At 41.5% G+C, this 22,848-nt stretch overlaps 6 protein-coding genes across 6 annotated transcripts; 1 reads left to right on the top strand and 5 right to left on the bottom strand.

Annotated features, from left to right (window-relative positions):
* Positions 1-1,902: 1,902 nt before the first annotated feature.
* Positions 1,903-3,208, bottom strand: EAE98_009900 (uncharacterized protein; the record flags this gene model as incomplete). The annotated part of the gene is made up of 4 exons (XM_038957521.1): positions 1,903-2,400; positions 2,457-2,760; positions 2,815-2,938; positions 2,996-3,208. The coding sequence occupies 4 exons, from the start codon at positions 3,206-3,208 to the stop codon at positions 2,382-2,384; spliced, it is 660 nt and encodes a 219-aa protein (XP_038806229.1). The 3' UTR covers positions 1,903-2,381.
* Positions 3,209-3,461: 253 nt separating this feature from the next.
* Positions 3,462-4,239, top strand: EAE98_009899 (uncharacterized protein; the record flags this gene model as incomplete). Its single annotated transcript, XM_038957520.1, has 4 exons — positions 3,462-3,471; positions 3,524-3,529; positions 3,619-3,720; positions 3,785-4,239. 4 exons carry the CDS (start codon positions 3,462-3,464, stop codon positions 4,237-4,239), a joined length of 573 nt encoding a protein of 190 aa, XP_038806228.1.
* Positions 4,240-5,871: 1,632 nt separating this feature from the next.
* Positions 5,872-6,447, bottom strand: EAE98_009898 (uncharacterized protein; the record flags this gene model as incomplete). Its single annotated transcript, XM_038957519.1, has 2 exons — positions 5,872-6,324; positions 6,382-6,447. The coding sequence occupies 2 exons, from the start codon at positions 6,445-6,447 to the stop codon at positions 5,872-5,874; spliced, it is 519 nt and encodes a 172-aa protein (XP_038806227.1).
* Positions 6,448-7,733: 1,286 nt separating this feature from the next.
* On the bottom strand, positions 7,734-8,912 carry EAE98_009897 (uncharacterized protein; the record flags this gene model as incomplete). Its single annotated transcript, XM_038957518.1, has 1 exon — positions 7,734-8,912. One exon carries the CDS (start codon positions 8,910-8,912, stop codon positions 7,734-7,736), a length of 1,179 nt encoding a protein of 392 aa, XP_038806226.1.
* A 2,968-nt stretch (positions 8,913-11,880) lies between these two features.
* Positions 11,881-14,145, bottom strand: EAE98_009896 (uncharacterized protein; the record flags this gene model as incomplete). The annotated part of the gene is made up of 4 exons (XM_038957517.1): positions 11,881-12,970; positions 13,022-13,549; positions 13,776-13,802; positions 14,048-14,145. The coding sequence occupies 4 exons, from the start codon at positions 14,143-14,145 to the stop codon at positions 11,881-11,883; spliced, it is 1,743 nt and encodes a 580-aa protein (XP_038806225.1).
* Positions 14,146-16,125: 1,980 nt separating this feature from the next.
* Positions 16,126-22,341, bottom strand: EAE98_009895 (uncharacterized protein; the record flags this gene model as incomplete). Its single annotated transcript, XM_038957516.1, has 7 exons — positions 16,126-17,165; positions 17,313-19,193; positions 19,321-20,146; positions 20,199-20,403; positions 20,477-21,692; positions 21,802-21,897; positions 22,146-22,341. The coding sequence occupies 7 exons, from the start codon at positions 22,339-22,341 to the stop codon at positions 16,126-16,128; spliced, it is 5,460 nt and encodes a 1,819-aa protein (XP_038806224.1).
* Between the last annotated feature and the right edge of the window lie 507 nt (positions 22,342-22,848).

Below are 22,848 nucleotides of genomic sequence, written 5' to 3'. Positions count from 1 at the left end.
AGAGGGGACTATTATGAATTGAAAGAACACCGGATACGGACTTGAAAGTTTCGGGATCATTATATCAGATATCGAGATGAGGAGTTAGGAATTTGATGTGAAAGAGGCGCTAGAATGATAGAAATCTATATCAGGATATTCTTGCTCAATAATCGAGGGTATTGGTGTTGCTAGAGGTAACGTAGGTATATCAAATGTGAATAATTGGGGAGGGTAGACCTTTGTAAGAACGATCTCCAATGGAGCTTCTGGTGGCGAGGGTCTTCAACTACCATCCATATAAGCCAGCAAAAGCCATGCAATATGTCACTGGAATATATAATTTCACACAACGACAAACCATTACTTATTCGGTAAAAAATTCATTACAGAAAATACGGAATAACTAATTGAGCGTATGGGTGATTTCACATGTTCAACTTTCCCAGTGTGGTTCAGCTTCAACAGTTCACTATCCCCATCAAAGAGAACAAAATCAAGATTATTCAAGCAATGAAAAATGAAAGTACGAGACAATTAATCCTTCAGTCTCCACGTCTGCGCATAAGCACTTGAGCAGAGCCTAAAGGGCCAAAGTAATTTAGAGTGGCGTGGTCTGCATCTCCATAAAAGTTCTGCATATCAAGCTACCAGCAAGACTGAATCGGATCTCCTCAGTTCTATCATTTACATAATCGATCTGTAAATTGGCAATTGGCTGCTTATATTAACATTAAGCTGTCATTATATACTCCGTAGCAGGAAGCTGGCCTATCGTTACCAGCAAGGTAGCCTTGTATCTAGTCTTTGGGGGTGCGTTGACGGTTAGAGTAATATTCAAATTGACAATTTTGGTCTGGCTCCTGGACGAAGTCTAGGTTCGCGTATAGGAATGAATAACGGATACAGACCATTGAGTTGAACGTGTTGCAATACCTTCAGCTCCTGCAGAGAACATCTGAGAGAATGTCGACGAGATGCCTGCAACATGTTGATCTGAAGTTTCCACAGTAACGGTTTGTGAATTCGAATTGTTGTACGCAATGCCGTTCGTTACCCTCTTCGGCATCATATAGTGTAACTGTTTGCCGATCTCCAAGTGATTTCCAGCGGACTGCAAGATAGAACAGTCAGTAATTGCTTGTTAAGAGGAGTGTTTCCACAAGAAAATGGAATTGAAGATGTTTGCGACGAAACAAAACTACCAATAATGAAATATCAAATCAGAGTAAGAGACTGGAGAATGAAATCAGGTGATGAGTGCAGGTTATGAATCTATGAAGCAGGCATTTGGTGGGGTCTTGAACTACTTGAGCAGGAGTTCGAGGTGGCATATTGAATAGCTTAATGGTATGTAAATATGTGAGAAAGTCAATGAAGAAGGAGCCGCTGAAGCAATGAAGTTCAAAAGCTCGGAAACTTTCATTCTTCTTATAGACAATCCTCAATGGGTAATACATTAACTTGATTCACAAAAGTCCCCATTGTGTCCCATTGCATTCCACGATTTCCAGCTGATCTTCAGGTGTATTCAGCCGTCTCAAATAACACTTTCCCTTGGTCCTGCATAAAAGACGGCATGGATTTCCGGTTATATGAGAGATTTGGAATTGGCGCAGAAAAGATGGGACCAACATTCTCAGGCTGAGAATCTGATCTGCGAAGGAACCCCAAAGTTTTTACCCCAAAAGATCTGCATGTTGCCTGAAAAGAATACACTCGCAGAAGTGATAATTCAGTCTAACTATCAGCGAATCGGTACCCGGATAGAACAATCAATATGTGGTTGCACTAGGCGGGGAACCATGGCCTTTCAAGATAAGCCGGCCTAAACCGTGGGTTCTCATTTTCAAGTTGATCCGATTTTACACTTTGATATTAATAAATTCAATTAGAAATCGTGATATGTTATTGCAAATTTGAATTGATACCGCATGTTGAAATTATATGATTCTTTGTTGATACCTAAGTCCAACTTTCCTTTTGAGACTTGCGTCCTCTGCTACACTTTTCGTGGTGCAGAATCAAAAGCGATCAGAAAGTACACAATCAAACAACTTGTGACTATATTATGAACGAAATGAAAAGCAGTACTATTTCGATTATATCTCCTTCTCCTGCGTGGAGATGATGATGCTACCCAAAATATAGCAGTTGACTTGCGTAAGACATGGGACATATGAATCCCAAACTTCTGGGGACTTTCTCTCAATCAACCAAAATGAAAAATACGACAGGAATCAAGTACTAGGAGTAGCTTCTTGCTGAGAATATAGACAGCTTTTTTATCATCGTATTTCATTTCACAGATGTCTTCGCACTCTAGTAAAACAAGGGGTTTTATTTGCTGAAAAAGCTCAACCCAAAAGCCGCCATTCTCACAACAACCATAGTACTCGTATCTAGATAAGATGCTTTGATCTGTTCCCCATTTATTAGCATCAAATAACTTTTCTATGACAATTACAAAATCATACCTGAAATACGCCCTCAAATAGATAATCTGCCAAGCTCCCAATGATACCAACATTCCCATAGTTCCAAATGCAAACCATTTAACTCTATTATTCGTGCTCTCATTTGTGTCTCTCAATTTCTGTTCTCTGTGTCGAAGGTATTCCATTTCCGCAACGATTTCTGCGACCATTTCCTCAATGCGCCGTAATTCAGTTTCGACTGGCTTGAGTTTTTCTGTAGCTTGAACGGCAGACCAATCTTTGGCATCGGCTCCAATATCAATATCGAGTTCAACGTGGCGGCGAGGATTGCTAACACGGTTTGCTGGATGTAATTAGTACTGGCTGCGATGAGAATGAAGAAAGGGCGGGAACGAACAGGCTGTAAAGTAATTGTAGAAGCAAACATCAAATGATGCATCGGCATGAGATGTAAAGGCCATTCTCTTTTCGCCTACAATATCCTTTGGTTTTCCGTATTCATTTCCAACAGCATCTTTAATCTATCCTTCATGTCAGCATGCGTCCAAACCTCCTTCAACCAATTGCATAAAACGTACATGCATATCGACTTGCATGCCATCCCCCTTTGAACCATCAATGGTAGCAGTAACCACCACCAAAGTATCCTTAGCCACAAAATTCCTAATGCATCTCTCTGCCTTCTTGTCTCCTTTGTGATAAGCGTCGATATCGAATTTCAATGCTTCCGCAACTGCTAGTACCAGAAAGAAACTGCAAAGTGCTTGCAGAAATGACCTTGTGTATGCCATGATGTGTAAAGCCGAATCGATTGAGTGGAAAACAAGGGGCTCCGAAAGATATGTGTAAATGAAGCTCTCGAAACTCAAGAACCAGATCGCGGTAATCCAAAGATTTAGACGACGTGTAAGGTTCGGGGTACAGGGATGTGAAATCTTGAGTCACGTGTCATTGAAGTTTGAACTTCTAGATTTGGATTTGGGTATCTTTGGACCTTCAATTTCAACGACAATAACAATACTTGAGATATTTAATACCGCCAAAATGCCAAAATGTAAGTTTTTGAACATTTGCGATTCTGTTTTATATGCTAACTACCCTCACAGTCTTCTGTAAGTTTAAAATCAACACGCCGTGCAAATTGCGACTATTCGAGCTCCATCTCCATCTTCGCGAACAGCTTGCTAACACATCTTTAAAGGCGATTATTGCGATGTCTACCTCACTCACGACTCGATGAGTGTGCGTAAAGCTCACAACAGTGGACGTAACCACTTGCGCAATGTTGTCGATTATTATCAACGTATCTCTCTCCCTCTCCACAATCACCAAATTATAAGTAAGCTAACCCATTGTCCTAACCCTAGAAATCGGTCACGAAAAAGCCCAATCCGTAATCGACTCCATCACATCTTCCTATGCCGCCGAAGGTCAATCCTCTTCGAATCCTATGCTCCATAATCCAGCAGCTTCGGCACCTTTCCCGCCTTTCCCACCAGCCAATTTCCCTGGAGGCGTTCCACCACCTTTCCCTCCATCATCTGGTCCAGGTGGTATGCCATTCCCTCCGCCAGGCGCAAGAGGTTTCCCAATGCCTCCTTTACCTGGACAACCTGGTGCACCACCTATGCCACCATTCCCGGGTATGCCGGGTATGCCTGGAATGCCTGCTGGAATGCCATTTCCTCCTCCAGGCGGCTTGCCACCTAATTTCCAATTCCCAGTTCCCCCACCAGGAGGCTTCCCAGGAATGCCACCACCGGGTGGTCAAGGGTTTCCGGGCATGCCCCCACCAGGGGGAAATCGGGATGAGAGGAGATAGGCAGATAATGGTATATGTTTAGAGTTGAGAAATGGAGAGATAATATGGACTTTGGCGTTCAGGGTTGAATTACTGGCACGTACATTATTAAGGATATTCATCATGCGGATGATTTGTTTCGTATTCAAAGGACGGCAGAATAAGAATATGGGGCAGATTGATGCGTTCGATGAATGGGCTCCCTGGAGACTGTCGAATTCTAGTAATGGTCATGCAAATTATTGAACAGCGCGGTACCGCAGGAAAATACTGGAGTTGGGAGAAATTGTACTATTATGGTAGAAACATACGGCATCACAAAGCAAGCAAAAGAATGAAACCTTTTCACATCAAGAATGTCTAGCTGGCATTTCTATTTGTTCTTTTAGTTTTTGGATGGTGATACAATTAACTATTTAGAAGTCTATCATCACTGACCACATTGTTATTACCTGGCCAGCATTGAATATCGAACAACTTCTAATTTCGAGCATGTGCTTGGCGTTTTTCTAAATTTAATGTTTCGACATAGCATTTATTGTTTTTGAATCAATATTGAATGTATCATAGTCTATAAACCGCATCAAAGCAAACCTTCCCTATTTAATTTCCCACCTACATTTGCATCCACTCTCAAAACAAGCGGATGTTAAAGACTTTGATTTATAGAGATTGTAAGAAATGTGATATGATATGATGCAAGATGTAGCTTGCTACATTATACAAGTGAGCAAACGCACATACTGACATCTACCTTCCTCTCCGATCCAATCATTCCTATCATTCCCCGAATTTCATTTCTGACTTATACCAATCTAAATCGTACTCATCAACCAGATCACATATGGTGCGGTCTGGTGGTAGAGTGGTAAAACGCCAAGATCGAACGATTAAAAATATCCTCGCGGGGGGTATTCTCCTGCTAACTAAGGGGTTAGTAAGGTTTTGCTTGTTTGTTCTTCTAGGATTTCTTTTCTTCCCATGGAGAAATTTGAAGATTTGAAGATTTGAAGGTATTTTTCTCTATTTTGCGGAAATTGTACAGATTGGTTGTTATTGTTGTTGATGGACGTGAGTCAAGTGAATATATTGTGGGGCGTTCATGGTCATCATAACGATGAACAAAGACTACTTGCATTTTTCGCACAGTTTACATGACGGGTGTTGGTACCTCAGAATATCAATCATGAAAATTATATATCACTAAGACGATGAATGCCTGGGTGTTCGAGACACGAACCTCATCGCCAGCTCAACTTGAGAGAATGTTGTTGATTTCGACACATTCACAGCTCACTTCAATTGGCCATATACAAGATAGGATACCACATTTTTGTGCAATTCGTTCTCCCGTTAACATCACTTCATCAATCCAAACAAACTTCATCCTTCCAATATGCGGCTCAATAAACGTAAATCCAACTTGCAAAATTTCAGGGATAAAAAAAGACTCGAAGATTCCACCAGAATGAGAAAGCAGAAAGACAGAGGAGAGGTATAGAAATTTCATAATACGTGGAGAACGCATGGATCGTATGAATCTACCTATCTCGAGTATTGCATCATGGGTTGAACCTTCAGAGATGTCAATGATCAAGTTGAGAGATGTTGCGTATTGAGGAAAAGTCGGAAGTTGGGCGTGGACTCAAGGCCTCACTCAGGCTGTTGACAAGTAGTCAATGATGTCGCATCGTCCGGCCAGTTCTCAACTTCACATCGTATTTCATCTACCTCCTGAAGTACGCGATTGACAAGTGACTTCATAGCCTCACGCTCTTGCTGTACCTCATTCTGGAGCATAGAAATTGGCTCAGACCAGACTGTTCTAATTGTTAAGGGCATGGTCGCTGTCAATGATGATATACGTTCTATATCTGATAGGAGTGCTAAGGTTCGTCTTTGTGAGAGCTGTATTATTTCCGCGAGTTTCTCCAATGATACGATTGGGGGCCATTCTCTCCACGTTTCGTTGACTTGGGTAACGTTGTTATCATCACCGCCCATCTTAGCTTTGTCAGTGGATCCAGCTGTAGAACCACCAATGTGGACTGCGTTCTCGAAAATGGGAACTGGATCAGCAGATACTGTCTTTGCCGTGTCTTGCATCTATAGAGTATTTATTAGTAATCTAGCATCCAAGAGACGGCAACGAGGCAAGCACACCTGGGTCTTGCTAGAGTCCATTGAGCTATTTACCGTAGTTGGATCTGAGTAGTTTTGATTCGTCATATTGCTGTAGAAGAAGACCTTAGGAGTGGATTGTGATAGTTAGGTGGAATTGTGTAGTGTATTGTTCGCCTGAGCGGTGTTGTTGTGGAAGTAAGAAAACCAGTGCTAAGTGCGAATCACTCAACCATTGACTAATTTTCCCTTGCCTCTTATAACTATCTAGGACGGATGAAATATAGGTTTCACCGGGTAAGAATAATACCTTATTGTGGTATGGTAAGCCTAAAGTAGACAGAAATCATCTATTTAGTTCAAGCCATTGTGATCAACCTGCTTAGGCGCTCATCTCTGACCACTCAAAGCAGAGATTTGAGTGATTGAACGCGTGCATAGCATTCCCCCTCAAACTATTGTAATCAAGCATGCAGGTGTTCAGCTAGTCACTCCTCCCACAACTCGAACCAAACCCTTGGGTCATTGAAGCTCGAGGAATCCACCAATGGTCATAACCTTTGGAATAAACTTGATGGGACATACTACTGAGATCCATGACAGCCACCACATTATTATCCCAACCATCACACCAACCATCACATCATTATCCCAACCATTACACCACTTATTACACCGACCCAACATCAGCCAACACAATCCCTGACACACACTAGCTTCCGATGAACGACTTACCTCAACAAATATTACTAATTATAACTTTCTGGACCCTCGCTTGCTTACTAGTTTATAACTAGAAAGATGTTATGAGCTATTGCGCTGAGTTCTTTAAAATATAGCTTAAAGATAATAGTTAAATCTGAAATGATCTCTTATTTGAAAGATTATTATAATATTTTTGAAATAATAGAAAGAGAGAATATAAAATATTATTCTTTTTTTTAAAAAATAAAAAAATTTGTTGAAAAAACTTATTCAAATAACTTACTCGAAAACCTTATTTGAAAAACTTATTCGAAAAACTTATTGGAAAAATTTGTTGAATTTTTTTATGTAAAAAACATTGGAAAAACTTATTCAAAAAATTTATAAATTCTTTTTTCTCATTTCTAAATACAAATCTTCGAATTAAATATATATATATATATACACTTTCTATATATTTGAATTCTTATTACTAAATCTTATCTTAATAAAAAACATCTCGTAATCACTTATAAATTTATTTAAAGACTCAGTATAAAATGTAACTTATAACTTAAATTTCAAAACTACTTTTCAAGAAAGAACAAACTATCTAGTTACAAAGACTCGTATACATATGTTGCCTAGATCATTTCCATCTCACTCTCCCCTCCTACCCCCTCTCCAATCTATCTTCTCCAACTCATCGCTTAAATCTTTCCAATACCAGCGTTCTTAAGAACATTGGCCTTGGTGGTTCCAACATCAGCAACAGCAGCAAGAGTCAATCCCTTTGCAGCAGTCAAAACATTAGTGTTCGTTCCAGCAAAAGATCCAGATGAGACAAGGCTGTTAGCCTGGCAGTTACGGCCAAGGATCGAAGCACATCCTGCAACGCCACTGCTTGAAGACCAAAGAGGGTTGCTGGTAATGTCGAAGATGACGGGTGTTTGCGCATTCTCGAAAATGTTGCCCTCAGCAAGGACCTTTGCTCCTTCGCCGATTTGGAATGCGTTTCCTGCGACATCGGACCAGTAGTTGTTGGCAGCTTGGAGGAAGACATTTGGTGTAACGGATGAGTGCAAGCCTCCAACCTTGGGTCCACGACCACTGGTGTTGTGGATGTAGTTGCCCTTGAAAGTGACAGTATCTTGGGATCCAGTGAAGTAAAGTGTCCAGTAATGGTGGTTGTTGCACTTAGCAGACCAAAGAGTAGTACCATCGAACTCAGAGTTGGTAATGGAGACACGGTTGGAAGCACCTGGACCCATGGTAATGAATTGACGACCAATTCTGGAGATCTTGACGTGATCGATCCACAAAAGATCTGTGCCATCAACCGAGATAGCATCTCCACCCCAGATGTACTTGGGGTTCATCTCGACGAATTCAACGTTCTGGATAATGATGTTCTTAGCACCTGCAATGTAGAAACCTCTACCCTTAATCTTTCCAAGAGCCCCAACTCCAACAATGGATTTGTTGGAACCGAGCTTGATAGCATTTGGAGGAATACTGGCGACATTGTAGGTGATGATTGGCTTGGGTAGAGATTGATCAGCATTTGCAGGCTGTTCACACCAGCCATTGATATCGACTGAATCCTGTCCGGCACCATTGCTGCATGTGTTTGAGAGGGGCGTGCAACCTTTCTCAGTTCTTGTGCTCATAGTGTTTGTGAAATCCCAGGTCTTGTCAAGGACAATGGTACGGGAAACATTATCAGAGAGCCAAGTAACAAGCTCGTTGATGTCCTTTGGGGATGCAGCAACAGCAGATCCACCTCCAGTGGCTGAAGCAGCGAAACCTTCAGCTTTGCCAATGACTCCAGCGGCATCAACTGCGATAACAGAGAGCATAAGGATAGCGAGGGTCTTGAATGAAACCATGATGATTGATTGAAATGAAGTTATTGATATAACTTTAGAGAAGGAACGTTGGTGATAGATTTGCTTGAGTGTAAGCTGTGTTGTGAAGCGAGTGAATTGATTCAGTGAATGAGTAATGAATGGATGAGTAGATGAGTAGATGAGTTGATGATATTAGAATACCTCGAGACTTTCAACGTCCTTATATACTATTGACCTTCCTAATCATGTTGTCCAGAATCCCATCAAGAGTCGGAAATTATCCCCTCCATTATCTCCATGCCGTAAAGCATTACCTCGACACGAGAAGAAAGGATTTCCAAAGGCCACGCACTCCGCGGATAGTCACTTTGTCCACCGCAAACAATATAATTGACTTTTTTCAAACTCTTGATGGTGAGTATATTTCTCCAGAAACGCTTGGCTATGTCACTCAATTCACTGCTTAAAAATCCAATGCATATTCCAATTCATAAACATCAGCCCATAGAAGGAGGAAAATGGCGACAAAGGAGTGCTCCAGATTTCCTTGGCGAGAAGATTGTTTGCATAGTCATCCATGGTAGAGCATATTCGCAATCGTGTATTCATCTCAATTGACCTTCGCAAACATCCGATGATCATGTAAGATCCTCGAATATTTTTGGTCCGTCCCCTCATCTCATCTATTTGACTTTCATAACCTTGTAACTCTGGACGAACTCAGCAATATTCTCGAATACACCTGGGTGGTTGTTTATACTTTTGAGGCGTTCTGAGCGTACGAGGTTAATAACTGACTACAAACACTCAAAAAAGAATGCCCATGCGAAAATCGATGTTTCCTAAATCCAATTCTAATTACTTTTGTATTTAAGGTTATTATGCATCAAGGCTTGAGGGGGGGGAGCTAACTCGAAGCGTACTCGAGTTGCGATCGCTAAACGTCCCGTCATCCCATGCCAACCTTGAGAACCCTTATTATCAATCAGTAAGCTCCAGTTTCTACACTCATTTAATTTCAGGATACCAAGTCAATGGGAAAGTTCCATCGCCATGGTGTGACCGCCATCTAATCAATAAGATCATGGATAAAATCCGTTTGCCGTTTGCCCTTCTCCATTCTGTGAGGATATTCCGGACATCAAACGAATCCCTGAGATGATTGAATCTACGAAGTTCCAGTTAGCAATCATGGGGGGTGCCGAGGGTGTGTATTTATCCACGTTTCGACAATGATCACATGACATGACTAGCTAGCCTAGCCATGCGAGCCATGCCATGATCTGATAGCTATGATCTGATATGTTAAACTCAAACTTACATCTAGTCTGTAACAGGAACAGGAATATCCGATTTCGCAGGGCCAAGATCAAGACCCAAAAATGGTTAGCAGATCCAAATTTCGAATCAATATTCTATCATACCAATTAATATCAATTTATACCTATTCAAGAAATCCAGATTATAGATGAACACTCATTACAATTTGAACTCCAAAAACAATATCAATCTGTGTTCGGTTCCCAGCACCGCCAAGAATGAATGATAAGCCCCCTCCCCTCACATACTAAATATAGATCTTCATATGAACAAACATCTTGAAATACCATTTTCGTCATTTTATTGTGATCTTCTTTCCGAGAAGTAATTGTTCAGATTAAAATCGATTACAATCAACCATCAAATCCACAATGTATCGTCATCTTATCAATTTAATCAAATTCCAATCATCCACCATCAATCTTTTCACTCGTGTAGTTCCTTCCTTCCACCCACCAGCACCCAAAAAAACACACCTTCTCGCTTACCCCATCTACCCCACCAACCCCACCACCACACCACACAACAAAAAGCAACAAAAAAATTGCAAAAAGAGTGGGAATCAAATGGAATCAAACCATCTTATTAATTTTCAATCCAAACTATGCTAGTTTGGCGGTGCTGGGAATCGAACCCAGATTGAAACGGATCATTCGTGAGATATCCGATGAAGGATGAGCCACAACGTCACGTGCTACCATTACACCACACCACCTATTGTATTTGATGGAAGAAGGACGGTTTTGTTGGTATATGTAGAGCAAAGCAAACGGGCGGGGTACACGACGGGTGATCCTCGGATAGCGTAATGGTGGGGCGGGGCCGTCTTGGGAACAACATAATTCGAGAATTCCGAGGCAAGTAATGTATCAGAACTGAATTATAGACAGAAATACCTTTACATTGAAAACATTAATATCAGTAGGTATGGTTTTACCCTTCTAATTTTCGTATATACTGTAAGTAATAATTCAGCAGCATCTAAAAACCCCTTTCCAATCTTCATTTCTAAATCCCGATCATTCGATCTGTTATCAATTATCGAAAAGAGTACCTATGACGGGTACTATTATTCATCTCAAAGTCTCTTTTACATGCAGAAACGGGATTATCATAATTAGACAGCTTACAACTATAGCTCACCGTCCTCGGAATGCAATAATTCAATCGACTATTCATTTGTATCGTTATCAGAATAGTACATCTGTGATTATATAGGTGTGGTCCTCAAATCATTATCTGAGAAGACGTTTCTAGCAATTTGAATTTTGAAGCAATCGAGCTTTGAGTACGGAGCTGGTGAGTGATTATTTTATGGGACTTGGCTATGAGGGAAAATATAGAGATTTCAATTACAATACTGTACTGTACCGATGATAGTCAAATCGGGGTTCTTGATCAGGTAGCAAGTGAATTTCCGTTTCGCGGTCAATAATAGAAGGAATATAAGACCGTATAATTTCGATCAATCATAAGCATATGCACGAAAGCTTCAACGAAAGTCGGGTACTCTAAACGCTATCACTATTTTCCAACAAGTCTTAAATCGTTAGGTATCCAAATAAAGAGCTGGTAATAGAAAGAATATAGCTCTAGACGTTAAACCACCGGTGACTGTAAACACTGGGTATATAAAGAAAGCCACCTTTGCCTCTTGACTTTACAATCCAGCCACCAGAATTACAAACTACCTGAGATCAACCCCATGCTCATTCTTTGGGCTTGTCGTACTTCCTCCACTATCATCTGCAACATTCTCCCTATGGACTATTGTCCCATTTTCACTTTCTTTTCCAAAATCGTTATGTACAAGTACTCCCCCACCCGACATTTCTTCTATGATCTCGGGAGCAATCAACAACTTTCCATCAGCTCCATATCTATGCGGTTGATTCTTTGCAACGCTAACTGCATCAAAGAAACCAGTCGTGTTCTGAAATATCGTGTCCATTTCCTCCAGAGATCGAAACGCAGTCTCTGGATAAAAGAAATAGACGGCTGGAAACATGGCAGCATTGATGACAGCGAAAATAATGTAGGTTTTATAACCAATCGAATTGAATGCAACTGGTGTGATCATCACAACCATGAAGTTGAAAATCCAATTTGCAGATGTGGATAAACCATTAGCTGGTGCACGAATTTTGAGGGGAACAATCTCAGCTGGGTATAGCCAAGGAATTGCGAGCCATCCAATTGCGAAGAAGGTGTTAAAGACGAAGAGGAAAGTGGTGGAGACAATTCCCGGTTTTTTACCACCAATACCCTCTTCTGACAAGCGTGTCATGACAGCGAGGATGACCATACTTGCTATCAATCCAATTGAACCAAGTAGTAAAGACTTGCGACGACCAAACTTTTCGATTGTAAAGGGAGCAATGAAGGAAGCAGCAAAATATGCCGTGCCGTTTCCAGCTGCGAGATAACGGGAAGTTTCGCTACTCAAATGGATATACTGCTCGAAAATTGTAGCCGCATAATAGGTGATGACATTGATACCAGAGATTTGTTGCATGACTTGGACGAAGTATGCGAGTAGGACGCGATGGAAGTTACGGTCTGGGCCCATGGTGAACATATCACGCCAACCAGAATTTGCCGCTTCGTCAATTTGACTAGTAATCTCCTTCAATTTGATTTCAACTCTCTGTGCGATTTGGATTTCAACAGCCGCTTCGTCGACTTGCTCTGGGGAGTCGCTAGATTCTTTGGAAGGAACCTCGAGTGCTGTAAGGACAGCTCTAGCCTCCTCAATATCACCTTTTAGGACGAGCCAACTAAAAGATTCATTAGATCGAATAAGGCCAAACATAGGAGTAGATACATACCGAGGGGACTCTGGAAGCTCAAGGATAGACACGAGTATTATGAGAGCTGGTAAAATCTGGAAAGCAATTGGAAATCTCCAAGCCACACTATTATCTCCCGCCCGTGATGTTCCCAAGTCGAGCCAATACGATAAAGCAATACCTCCTGTGATCATAGCACCCTGGAACATGACCATTTTTCCTCTTTCGTGTGATTCCGACGTTTCTGAAGCCCATGTAGGGACTGTACTTGTATTCATACCGTTTCCAAAACCGGTAAGCACTCGCCCAACAATGAATTGTGCAATACTAGAGGAAGTTGCCTGAAGTATAGCTCCAACAATCATGATTGAGGAACCAAGAAATATCATCCGACGACGACCAAGACGATCTCCAAGAAAGATAGTAATAACGGCACCACCAAAACAACCTAGATTGTAAGAGGCCACTACTAAACCTTGATCAAGAGCCGTCCGATATGAATGATTATTAACGGTGTCGATTTCCGGAAATGTTTTTACGAAAGATGGGAGAGTTAACAACCCTCCCCTGTTGAAGTATTAGCTCAATTACTTGGGGCTTTTGTCAGATTGCAAATTATGGACGAAATAAACCGCACACCAATATTGAATTTAAGACCAAGCATACTCTACAAAATACCATATCAGATTTAATCATCAAATGGTCCTTGAGGCTTATATACTTGAGATGTCAACTTGATGTGCCATTTATTTCGCCCATCGCGAATTGGAATTTTTTTGAAATGCAAACTTACATAACACCTTGATCGTAACCAAAAAGCCTGTGAATGAATTAGCTGTGAATTCTTGTTACGCAACTCAAACCGGAAAAACATCGGAAATGTAACGTCTTCGTCATAAGGAAGGTAACCTTCGATGGTAGCATTCAACCCCACCTCCGCCTCCGCCTTCTCCAGAGCGGGCCGTCTCCACAATCTTGCACAGTAGCAGATTTTGAGTACTTGTTTCGCTGCGTAATGCAAAATCTGAAAACGAATGGAAAGGAAAAAGAAAAATAAACACTCACAAAAAATCTATCCCAGAAACAATGGTGATCAAACGATTCAGTGATTTCCCCTTGTAGCCATAGTATCTTTCGCGTTTTCTACCTACACCCCAAGCCATGATTGAGAGGTTCTGATACTTTAAAGTATATGCTCTGCGTATGTTGATATATGAGATTAGGATGCTGGAAGATACCTCTCAATCATATATGCTTATATGCAGTAGGTACAGGAAATGAGAAAGAGTAAAGTAGGACAGACGAGAAGAAATGAAAAAGACCTGTGAGCAGCAGATCTCACCCATCTTATACACATGCAATGGGACTAAGCAGGAAGCAAAGCTCATGCTACCGATAGTTCTCTTGATACTGTACGACCAACTAAAAAGGTCATTGTCAGCGATTTAGGAAGGTGGTGCGCAAATCCTGAGTGACTTCTCCAAAGGATATGGCAACGGATCCAATTAAACTCTCTTGGCTCGGTCATAGAATCTTAGAGACTCTCCATATGCAAAACAGAAACAACATTCTATTGGTGATGATGCTTCAAGGATTTTTCTTCTTCTGAGAAACTGGGGAATTTCTAAACTTCGGCAGTTTTGCTTGGGTGTAAAAGTTGGAGAAAGTTGGAGAAAGCTTAAACAGCGAATAATAAAGCTTCACCCCTTGCATATCCGTTAAAAGCCGAGGGCCAAGAGAGCACCATTCTAGTATGCTTATGTAAGAAAACTTTCCCCGCGTGCCCTAAAAAAACTCCCCGCAAACAAGAGGAGTAACATTGAAGCTTGATACTGATGTGTTCTCGTACTGTACCTAGGTATACATAGGTATGTAACATGTTCTGTGCTCTCTCCATTCTTGGATAAAAATTATATTTCGACCATGAAGATGTCACGGATTACGGCGGGATTACGGCGGGATTCGGCCGTGATTGATTTGTCAGGCAAGGTTGAAAGTTACCAATGATAGTAGAAATATCTTCTCGACTTTTTGATATACGGTTACTACGACATGAGTAACAGTCGTCAATATCTGGTAATTATCAAACAGGGTTCTAGATTTCATCGCAGAAAAGAGTCGAGTGACCTTTTTCCCAAATAGTTCCTTCGATGAGTTCAAAGTGGCTTGGCAGATAACTATAACATCCGGGATCATATTCTAAGGCAACTTTAGTCGAGATCGAATAGTTCATCCAGATCCTAAAGTATGATGGCATTTCTACTTCTTGCCCTACGTAGATGAGACGTCATATTAAGGTTAAAGGGGTCCGGACCCCGTTGTTGATCACAACGTTCGACTACACCGTACAGAGTAAGAGAATGAGCTTCATATTTCAATAGTTCTATATCTAGAAGGATTTCGGTGGTATTTAAGAACAAAGTCAAATAGAAAGGCCTAGTCTCACCCGCAAACGTGGGGTTTGAATGTGCCCAGATCCTAATGATCAAAAACGGCAATTCCACTACTACGATGGTTCGACATAGGTCGAGTTCGAAGGCTTCTTCGGTCAATACCAAAATGTGTCTTTATCCCATCGGATCTTAGCCGTGTTACGTTCCGTGCATATTCTCGATACAAGGGTTGCTATAGGCGCGGGTGTTGTGTTATGGCTGGCTTCTTCGGCGTGCTCCGCACTGAAGTCACCATGGCGAAAGAAACTTCTCTGGCCGAGATCACGTTACAATGCAAGCTACGATCCTCTGGCATTTTAATATGTACCTAGTAGGCAATGCACTATACGTGCATTGCACCACCGGTAAATATCATTTGCATGAAACTAGAGAACAGAAGTGAAAATCCTAGAAAACATTTTCGGTTCTCCTCATGGCTCTTCTGTTGGGGTTTTTACGATTAATCGATATAAATTCTGAAGAAAAAGATATTGGCATGATTGAATTGAGGCGTTTTTATTGTAGTAGCTTGCAGTCAAACGATGCTATTTCAAGGTAAACCACTCAAGAAAACTCTGCCCAAAAAATTTCATCTAATAAAGCTTTTCAATTTATCCAGAGTCATAGAGATTTCAAACCAGGAATGTGATTTCTCGTTATGATCAAAACGATTTTGACCAATCCATACATCCCTTCCATAAATTCACCCCTTTAAGCCCAGATGGCTCTAAACTTCTCATCAAATTCCGTCTTCAACTTCCTGAATGCTCGATAAACAGTCATCAACTTCTCATATTCTTCATCATCTGTTGCACCCGCACCACTCTCCTTTTCCTTCTCCAAATAATCCTCTTCAGCAGCCAATCTATCCTCACCAGCATCCCAATCATCGACTACCTTCTTTCTGCGTACTGGCTGAGCTTGTTGAACTTCACTGGATGGTCCAGAAACAGCTTGAGGAATGGAATCTTCGGCCATCTTCTCATCATTCTCATTCTCAACGGAATCTCCTGCTCCCATTACATCGAGGAGTTCTGAATCTGTATCTTGACCTAGACCGAGATGTAGGGCAAGGGACGTGGCGATTGTAGCTAGTACCATAGAGAAGTCATTAAGTACGAACCAGACGTCTGATCTGCGGATACCGTTGGCGTCCTCGAGGGGTTGTAGAGAACCGTGCTTGAAGAAATCAAGAAGATATGAATTTAAAGGTGATCTTGTTTCATCCGGGTGAAGCTCCAGATGTGGAATTACCGCTGCTTCAAGGAAGACACCTTCGCGAGTGGAGCTGCAAAGATCTTCAATGGTAGTGAAAGTGTCACCTAGACCAGATAGAGCTACAAATGGCGATCTAGCGTGCGGACTAGGCAAAGAAGGAAGGAAATCAGGGGTCGTGTTTCCACTCGTCTTGCTTGTTTCATTTGGACCGACTGGACTTTGAGTAAATGGCAAAGCATTTTCGCCTTCAGTAATGTGTTGCTCGGCAAACGTCTTTACGTATGTCGAAAAGACATCTAAAGTACTCTTATTATGACCGCGAAGTATGTTAGCTGCGTCTTCTGGCATGGGGTCGAGGTACACGTTCGATGGTGAACGGTGAATTTTCTCTGCCTCTTCGGGATCATCGACTTCTCTAACAACTCTACGACCAAATAGATGACTCAATACGAGAACCATTGTACGCAGTACTTCGTCCGAGTTGGTGTCAATATCTGCACAGAGCTTATGAAAGTATTTTCCATTGAGAAGAGCTGGCACCCGTTAGTATACAAATTGTAATTGAATTTAATACAAAACCGCATAATCTCGGTTAAAAGAGATGTTAATGAAAATGGAAGATCGCACTCGTGTACCAACATTTCTTCACTGAACTTGTACGAAGTAGAAAGGAAACTTACCATGGAATGCAAAACTCGAATTTTCGGTAAAATAAAGATGCGAAACACAACTGGTGAAGTTGACGGGTTCACCGCCGGGACCAAGAAGTGCGTTCCTGCGTAGATACTCGATAGAAAATCTTAAATGATGAAGAACTTGCTCTTTGAAACTTTGACCGCCAAGATACAGTCTAGGCTGAGAAAGAAGGGAATTGATAGCTCTAACAGCATATGGCGAGTTTTTAGAATCGTTCAAAAGGGAGAACAATCGTAATACCAATGTTGTCGTGATTGGAAAGTGACCTGTAAGCTCAGGAAGTCGAGAACTGAGAAGACGACTTGCCCGCTCTCTAGAGACACCCTGAAATACAACGTTACCGAGTAGATCAAAACCACGACGACCTGAACGACCTGCAGCTTGACGGAAATTCAAGGCAGTTAAGAACACAGAATCCCCGGAGAATACAACAGTGGCACACGGCATGTTAATACCCAAACTGAGTGTACCAGTTGCAATGACAACTCTCAAGAAACCTTTACGGAACAGCATTTCTACACACTGTCGGTATTTTCGGTTCATACCAGCATGATGCACACCGATACCTCTCTTCAGCAAATCGATCAAATCTTCTCTAATCTCCTTGCGACGAAGTTGTCGGATGAAACCATCGAGTTCTTCTTTTTGCAGACGCTTTGGATCAGCAAATGAGAAATCAGCTTGGGGTGCAGTTGGATCGAAGAGATCGTAGGAAGAAGATCCATCTGTTGCATCCTCACGCATTCGGTCCATCTTCGATCCACCTTCGTCATCTTGGGTAGATTTCTTGGATGGCTTGACCGGTTTACGACCTTTCTTTGCCTTCATTTCCTGGTACTTTTCATAGCCGTCCATCCACTTTTTCCAAGCTGATCCTTTCTTCCATTGTTCTTCCGATTGAACTAACTGGTTCAATAGAGTGTTCGCAATGCTCTCACAAGCAGATCGGTCATAATTGAACAATATAGCTGGTAGGGCACGACGCTTGTGCAATTGATATAGTAATGGCAGAGTTGTAGCTTGTAGATCTAATGGGTCAATGGGCTCAGTCGCAGAATCCGAGGTGCTGTCAATTGAAACATCGTTCTTGGTCTCAACACTTTCTGGGGTCAGTTCCTTTACCACATTGGCGAATTGTGATTGACACTCTGTCATCCATTGAAGCAATACTTTCTTAAGGTTCTTTTCCCATGCAAAAATATCTGCTTTTCGAATACAGGACGGCAACGCCTTTTCAGGATTTAATGAGTCAGGGACACTGTACTCCTTGCTTTGATGTTTGACCATGGCTCTCCATAGGGATAAGCAATCTCTGGGTTCAAGTGCAAGATCTTCAGGCATTCCTCTTGAAGGATCAACCAAACTAGACACAGGGTGAAAGGATTCGAAGCCTTGTAGACCATCCAGACCTAAACCTAGACCGAATGAGTCTCCAAGACCTTCGAAGTCGAATTTCTTAGGTGGCTCGTACATGAACTTTCGTAAATCGGAGTATCTTGTTGAGTGTTTGATCATCTTTAACTCGGATCCATTCGCCTTTTGAGTTTCTCCTAGCCAATCCGCAAACTGCTCAGGATTGCCCACAGTTGCAGAAAGAGCAATGATAGGGCATGGTGATAATAACAAAAGTTGCTCCCATACCACACCATCTTCAGATTGTCCAATAGAATGAATTTCATCGAAAATAATACGCTTCACTCTTGGAGCCCACGACTTCGCATTCGTTGGTGATAGAAGCATAATCTGAAGAATATGGGGTACAGTGACGAGAATTTGACAACCTGTAGAATTGTTCACACGATAATCTCTAGTGTGAATAGCCCACACTCCTTTACCGGCTTGAGGAAATCTCTTGGAGAATCGACCTGGAAGATAGCATTATTAGTGGCAACTTTCATAAAAAGACAAAAATTGGAAGAAGGAATTCTCTTTTTTGCTCCTTAATTTCACAAAGTTGAGAGAGGAAAGGGGAACAAATGCGATAGTGCTTACCCTGAACTTCGGCTGCAATCTGATTGACAAGTGCCTTTGTTGGTGCAACATAAACCAGAACTCCATCGTTATCGGCTCTTAGAATTTGTTCCATGGCGTAGAAACTTATGAAAGTTTTACCAGCAGAAGTTGGTGCTACTACGAATACACTCTTATTGGCATCTAATTGATCGAGCACATCTCTCTGCCAACCATCAGGAACGAAGCTAGAAACACGTGGATCTGGCTTTGCATCAAGCATTCTGTCCATATAAGGACCGCAATGTTCCAGCTGAAACTCTGATTGAGAAATATCAATTTTCAAGGACAAAGTTGGAGGAGGATACTTGAAGGCAAAAGATAGCTTTCGATCAGCACCAAGGACTTTCGGAGATGAGAAAGCGTCCGAAATACCAACCAATTTGCATATCTTTTCGACATGCTGAACGATCTCTTTCGTGATAGGTGCATTGGTGGTGCATATAGATCTTACAGTAGTCCAAATCAGTGCGACTACGTGGTAGCCATTAATTTTCTTGTTCTGCTTACAGTACCCTGCCCACCAAGACAGTAGGCATTGGAGGATGAAAGTGTTGATATCTCCTTCAAGAATTTTTGTTCTTGCATTATCGAGATCGTCAAGATATTTTTTGGCCCGGAGATAGCGATTTTCATCGTTAGAAATCAAATCAAATTCCTTCGTAATCATATTAGACCACGCAAGGAAAGCTTTATCAGTCTCTGTATCTCCTTTCTTTTCCAGATTTGCAGCACGGATCTGATCAGCAGCTGAAAGCCCACCGCCCTTTTTAGTGCCTTTCTTAGCATTTGATGCAGATTTTTTGTTCTAGAAATTATTGTCAGCTTTATTCAATTGACCAAGCGCAAAAGAATCATACATCAGCTGGGGCTTCTTTCTTCGATTTAGGAGCTGGCTTTTCGACTTTACTCGTCTTTGATGGTTTCTCCTCAGCAACTTTGACCAGTTGCTTGGGTCCCACCACGATTGTCTCCGGTTCGAGTGCTTTCCCCTTTGCTCCTGTCAAACTCGCGGCGTATGATGTCATTTCACTCATATAAAATTGATTTGTTCGAAGGGGATTACTGTAGACTAATTAGTATCTGCTTTACTGCAATTGAGGAATCTAGAGATTAAGCTTGAATTAGTGTAACTTACCGCCATTTGGACACTTTCTGTGCCACAGGAGCTTTTGTAATAAGAGGCTTTTTGTGATTATGCCAATGACTTGTTTCTCTGTAAAGCTTCATGGTACCAAACTGTGCAGACAGAGATGAATCTGTTTTAACATGGATACACTCCAAATGCTTGTTGAAGACAGCATTAGTGAACGGTAAAACTGTAAGATCATCCGAGCTTGAGTCGGAATCTTCGCACGGGGTAACTTTGACTGAGGATAAATCAATGCTTTTGTCCAAGGAAAGTTCTTGACTTGAAAGCTCCTTGGTCAGATTGCAAAGTACGAGCCATTCATCTTGAATTGACTGAGGAAAGGGGTCTAATGATTCGTCGCACATGGCTTGAATGACGACACGGAATAATCGTCCATCGACAAGATCATGAGAATCTCTTGTGATATCATTAGTTTCAACAAATTTGCTCCATGTCGGGTTGTTTAGAATAACCTGAGCAACATCTGCAAATAAGGACAAGAAACTAGTAATTTCCTCTTCGAAGTCATTGTCGAATTCAACAGATGGGAATCGACGCTTTGAAAGAGGGATTTGATTAAGCATAACGCTGTGTAAAATGAGGGCAGAAGCAAAAAATATGTCAGATGTGTTCTCTTTAAGAATATGAGAAGCAGAAAGAAAAGAAACGCATGATCTTTCACTCGAGTGAATCTTTGCCGACGCAGCAGACAACTTTTGGGTGATTTCGTCGTCAACGGACGGCATTCCACTAGAGTTATCCGATTGTGAATCTTTGGCAAATTTCATGCGAGCTTCTTCAATGTCCTTGGTAAACTTAGAACAGATAAGCAGCTTGCGTTGGCTTGAGACAGTCATGCTTTCCACGATCATGGTGAAAACCTTTGAATCTCTGAACTCTATGCGATTAATGAGAGCAATATTGAGCTTGTGGGAATTAAAAAACCATATCAATCCTCGAAGAGTCGTCTTTTCTTCCTTCGATGAGCGAGGTTGCTTTGCCGTTGCAGCCCCGTCGTGCGACATGACAAAGTGTATCGGTGTAGCATGAAGATAACTGGAGAACTCTTTACTCTCCAAGGAAGGGAAAGTATTGACCACAATCTCTGGATGTGATAATGGTAATTTGTGGTGTAAATGTTGTCGAATCGCTGTTCGAGCGAGGAGATACCGAGCTCGATGTGTGGATTTCACTCCTGGTGGTACACATAATTGCCGATTCTCTACCATTCAAGTTAGAATTATCAATCGGCCCCAAGGATAATGAAGGATTTGAATTTTCGAATGATATTCAGAAGATCAAGAGCATAGCTCTGGAGGGGAAACACATACCCTCGAAGAAAGCAATGTGGAAGTTGCAATGTCTCTTGACTAGATTCTCAAGGAATCGCTCCACTACGTATACGGCATGAAGCAGTTGAAATCCATCTGAAAGATATTGTTAGCGCATAGTCCTTGTTGTAAATAACGTGATTGCTAGGAATCCTTATGTCGCTTTGATGTCGTCTTCATAACGACATGAAACTTTCATCCTTGGTGTGTGATGTTGCACATCTTATGTACTCAAAGCACGTATTCCAAGCACCTGGTAAAATCCCCGATTTGAAATTCTCCGAAGAGAATCAATACCTGGGGAATCCAAGAGCAGCACATCAATAGGAACATAAAATCGTTACCTTGAAAATCAATCCTTTCATCTGCGAAACATTCTCTTAAAAGAGAGTCTCCCTCGAGAAGAAATAACTCCTTCCCAGCATAATCTCCTACAAGGTCAATCCACATAGGACGAGTCTCATCGTACCAACTCAAAATAGAATTTGGAAGCTGAGTTGTCCCGTGCACCTCCACCGCAACCCCATCGGAAGTCGCCATATGTAATTGTGGCTTTGTCGATGTGACCGTTTCTGACTATCAAGATTTGTGTTCTCTGCAATGATTTCTGATATTTATGGATGGAGGTAGAATTTTTGGTTAATGTGATGATCTGTGAAGCTGTTGAAGAGCGAAAATTTTGAGGTCGTGTTTGCCTTTGCTTGCCTGAAATGGTAGTATTGTTTCCTAGTTTGCATGTGCTGGATTCAACTCGCTTGTGCCTTCCGTATTCTCTACGTTTGCAAGTCACGTGAAAATGACGTCGCTACATGTTTGAATTGATACTCAGAGACATGTTCATGATTAATTTTCATTGATAGATATCGAGCTTTTAATTCTTTAGAAAAGCTTGGTCGATTGAGTTTTATTTATTGATCATGAAAGCTGTGTTGCTTTCATCACGTTACTTGATTCCACATTATTCTACCTTTTCGGGTAATACTCGGCCCGTTGACATGAAGTCTTGCCTGTTTGCCTTGTCACTTGGTTGAGGTTGAGATCGGAAAA

Source organism: Botrytis deweyae (genome assembly GCF_014898535.1).
Source record: "Botrytis deweyae strain B1 chromosome Unknown BDEW_031, whole genome shotgun sequence".
NCBI classification, from domain to species: domain Eukaryota; kingdom Fungi; phylum Ascomycota; class Leotiomycetes; order Helotiales; family Sclerotiniaceae; genus Botrytis; species Botrytis deweyae.
Note: the sequence above shows the minus strand (reverse complement) of the source record. Positions and strands in the feature narration are given on the sequence as shown.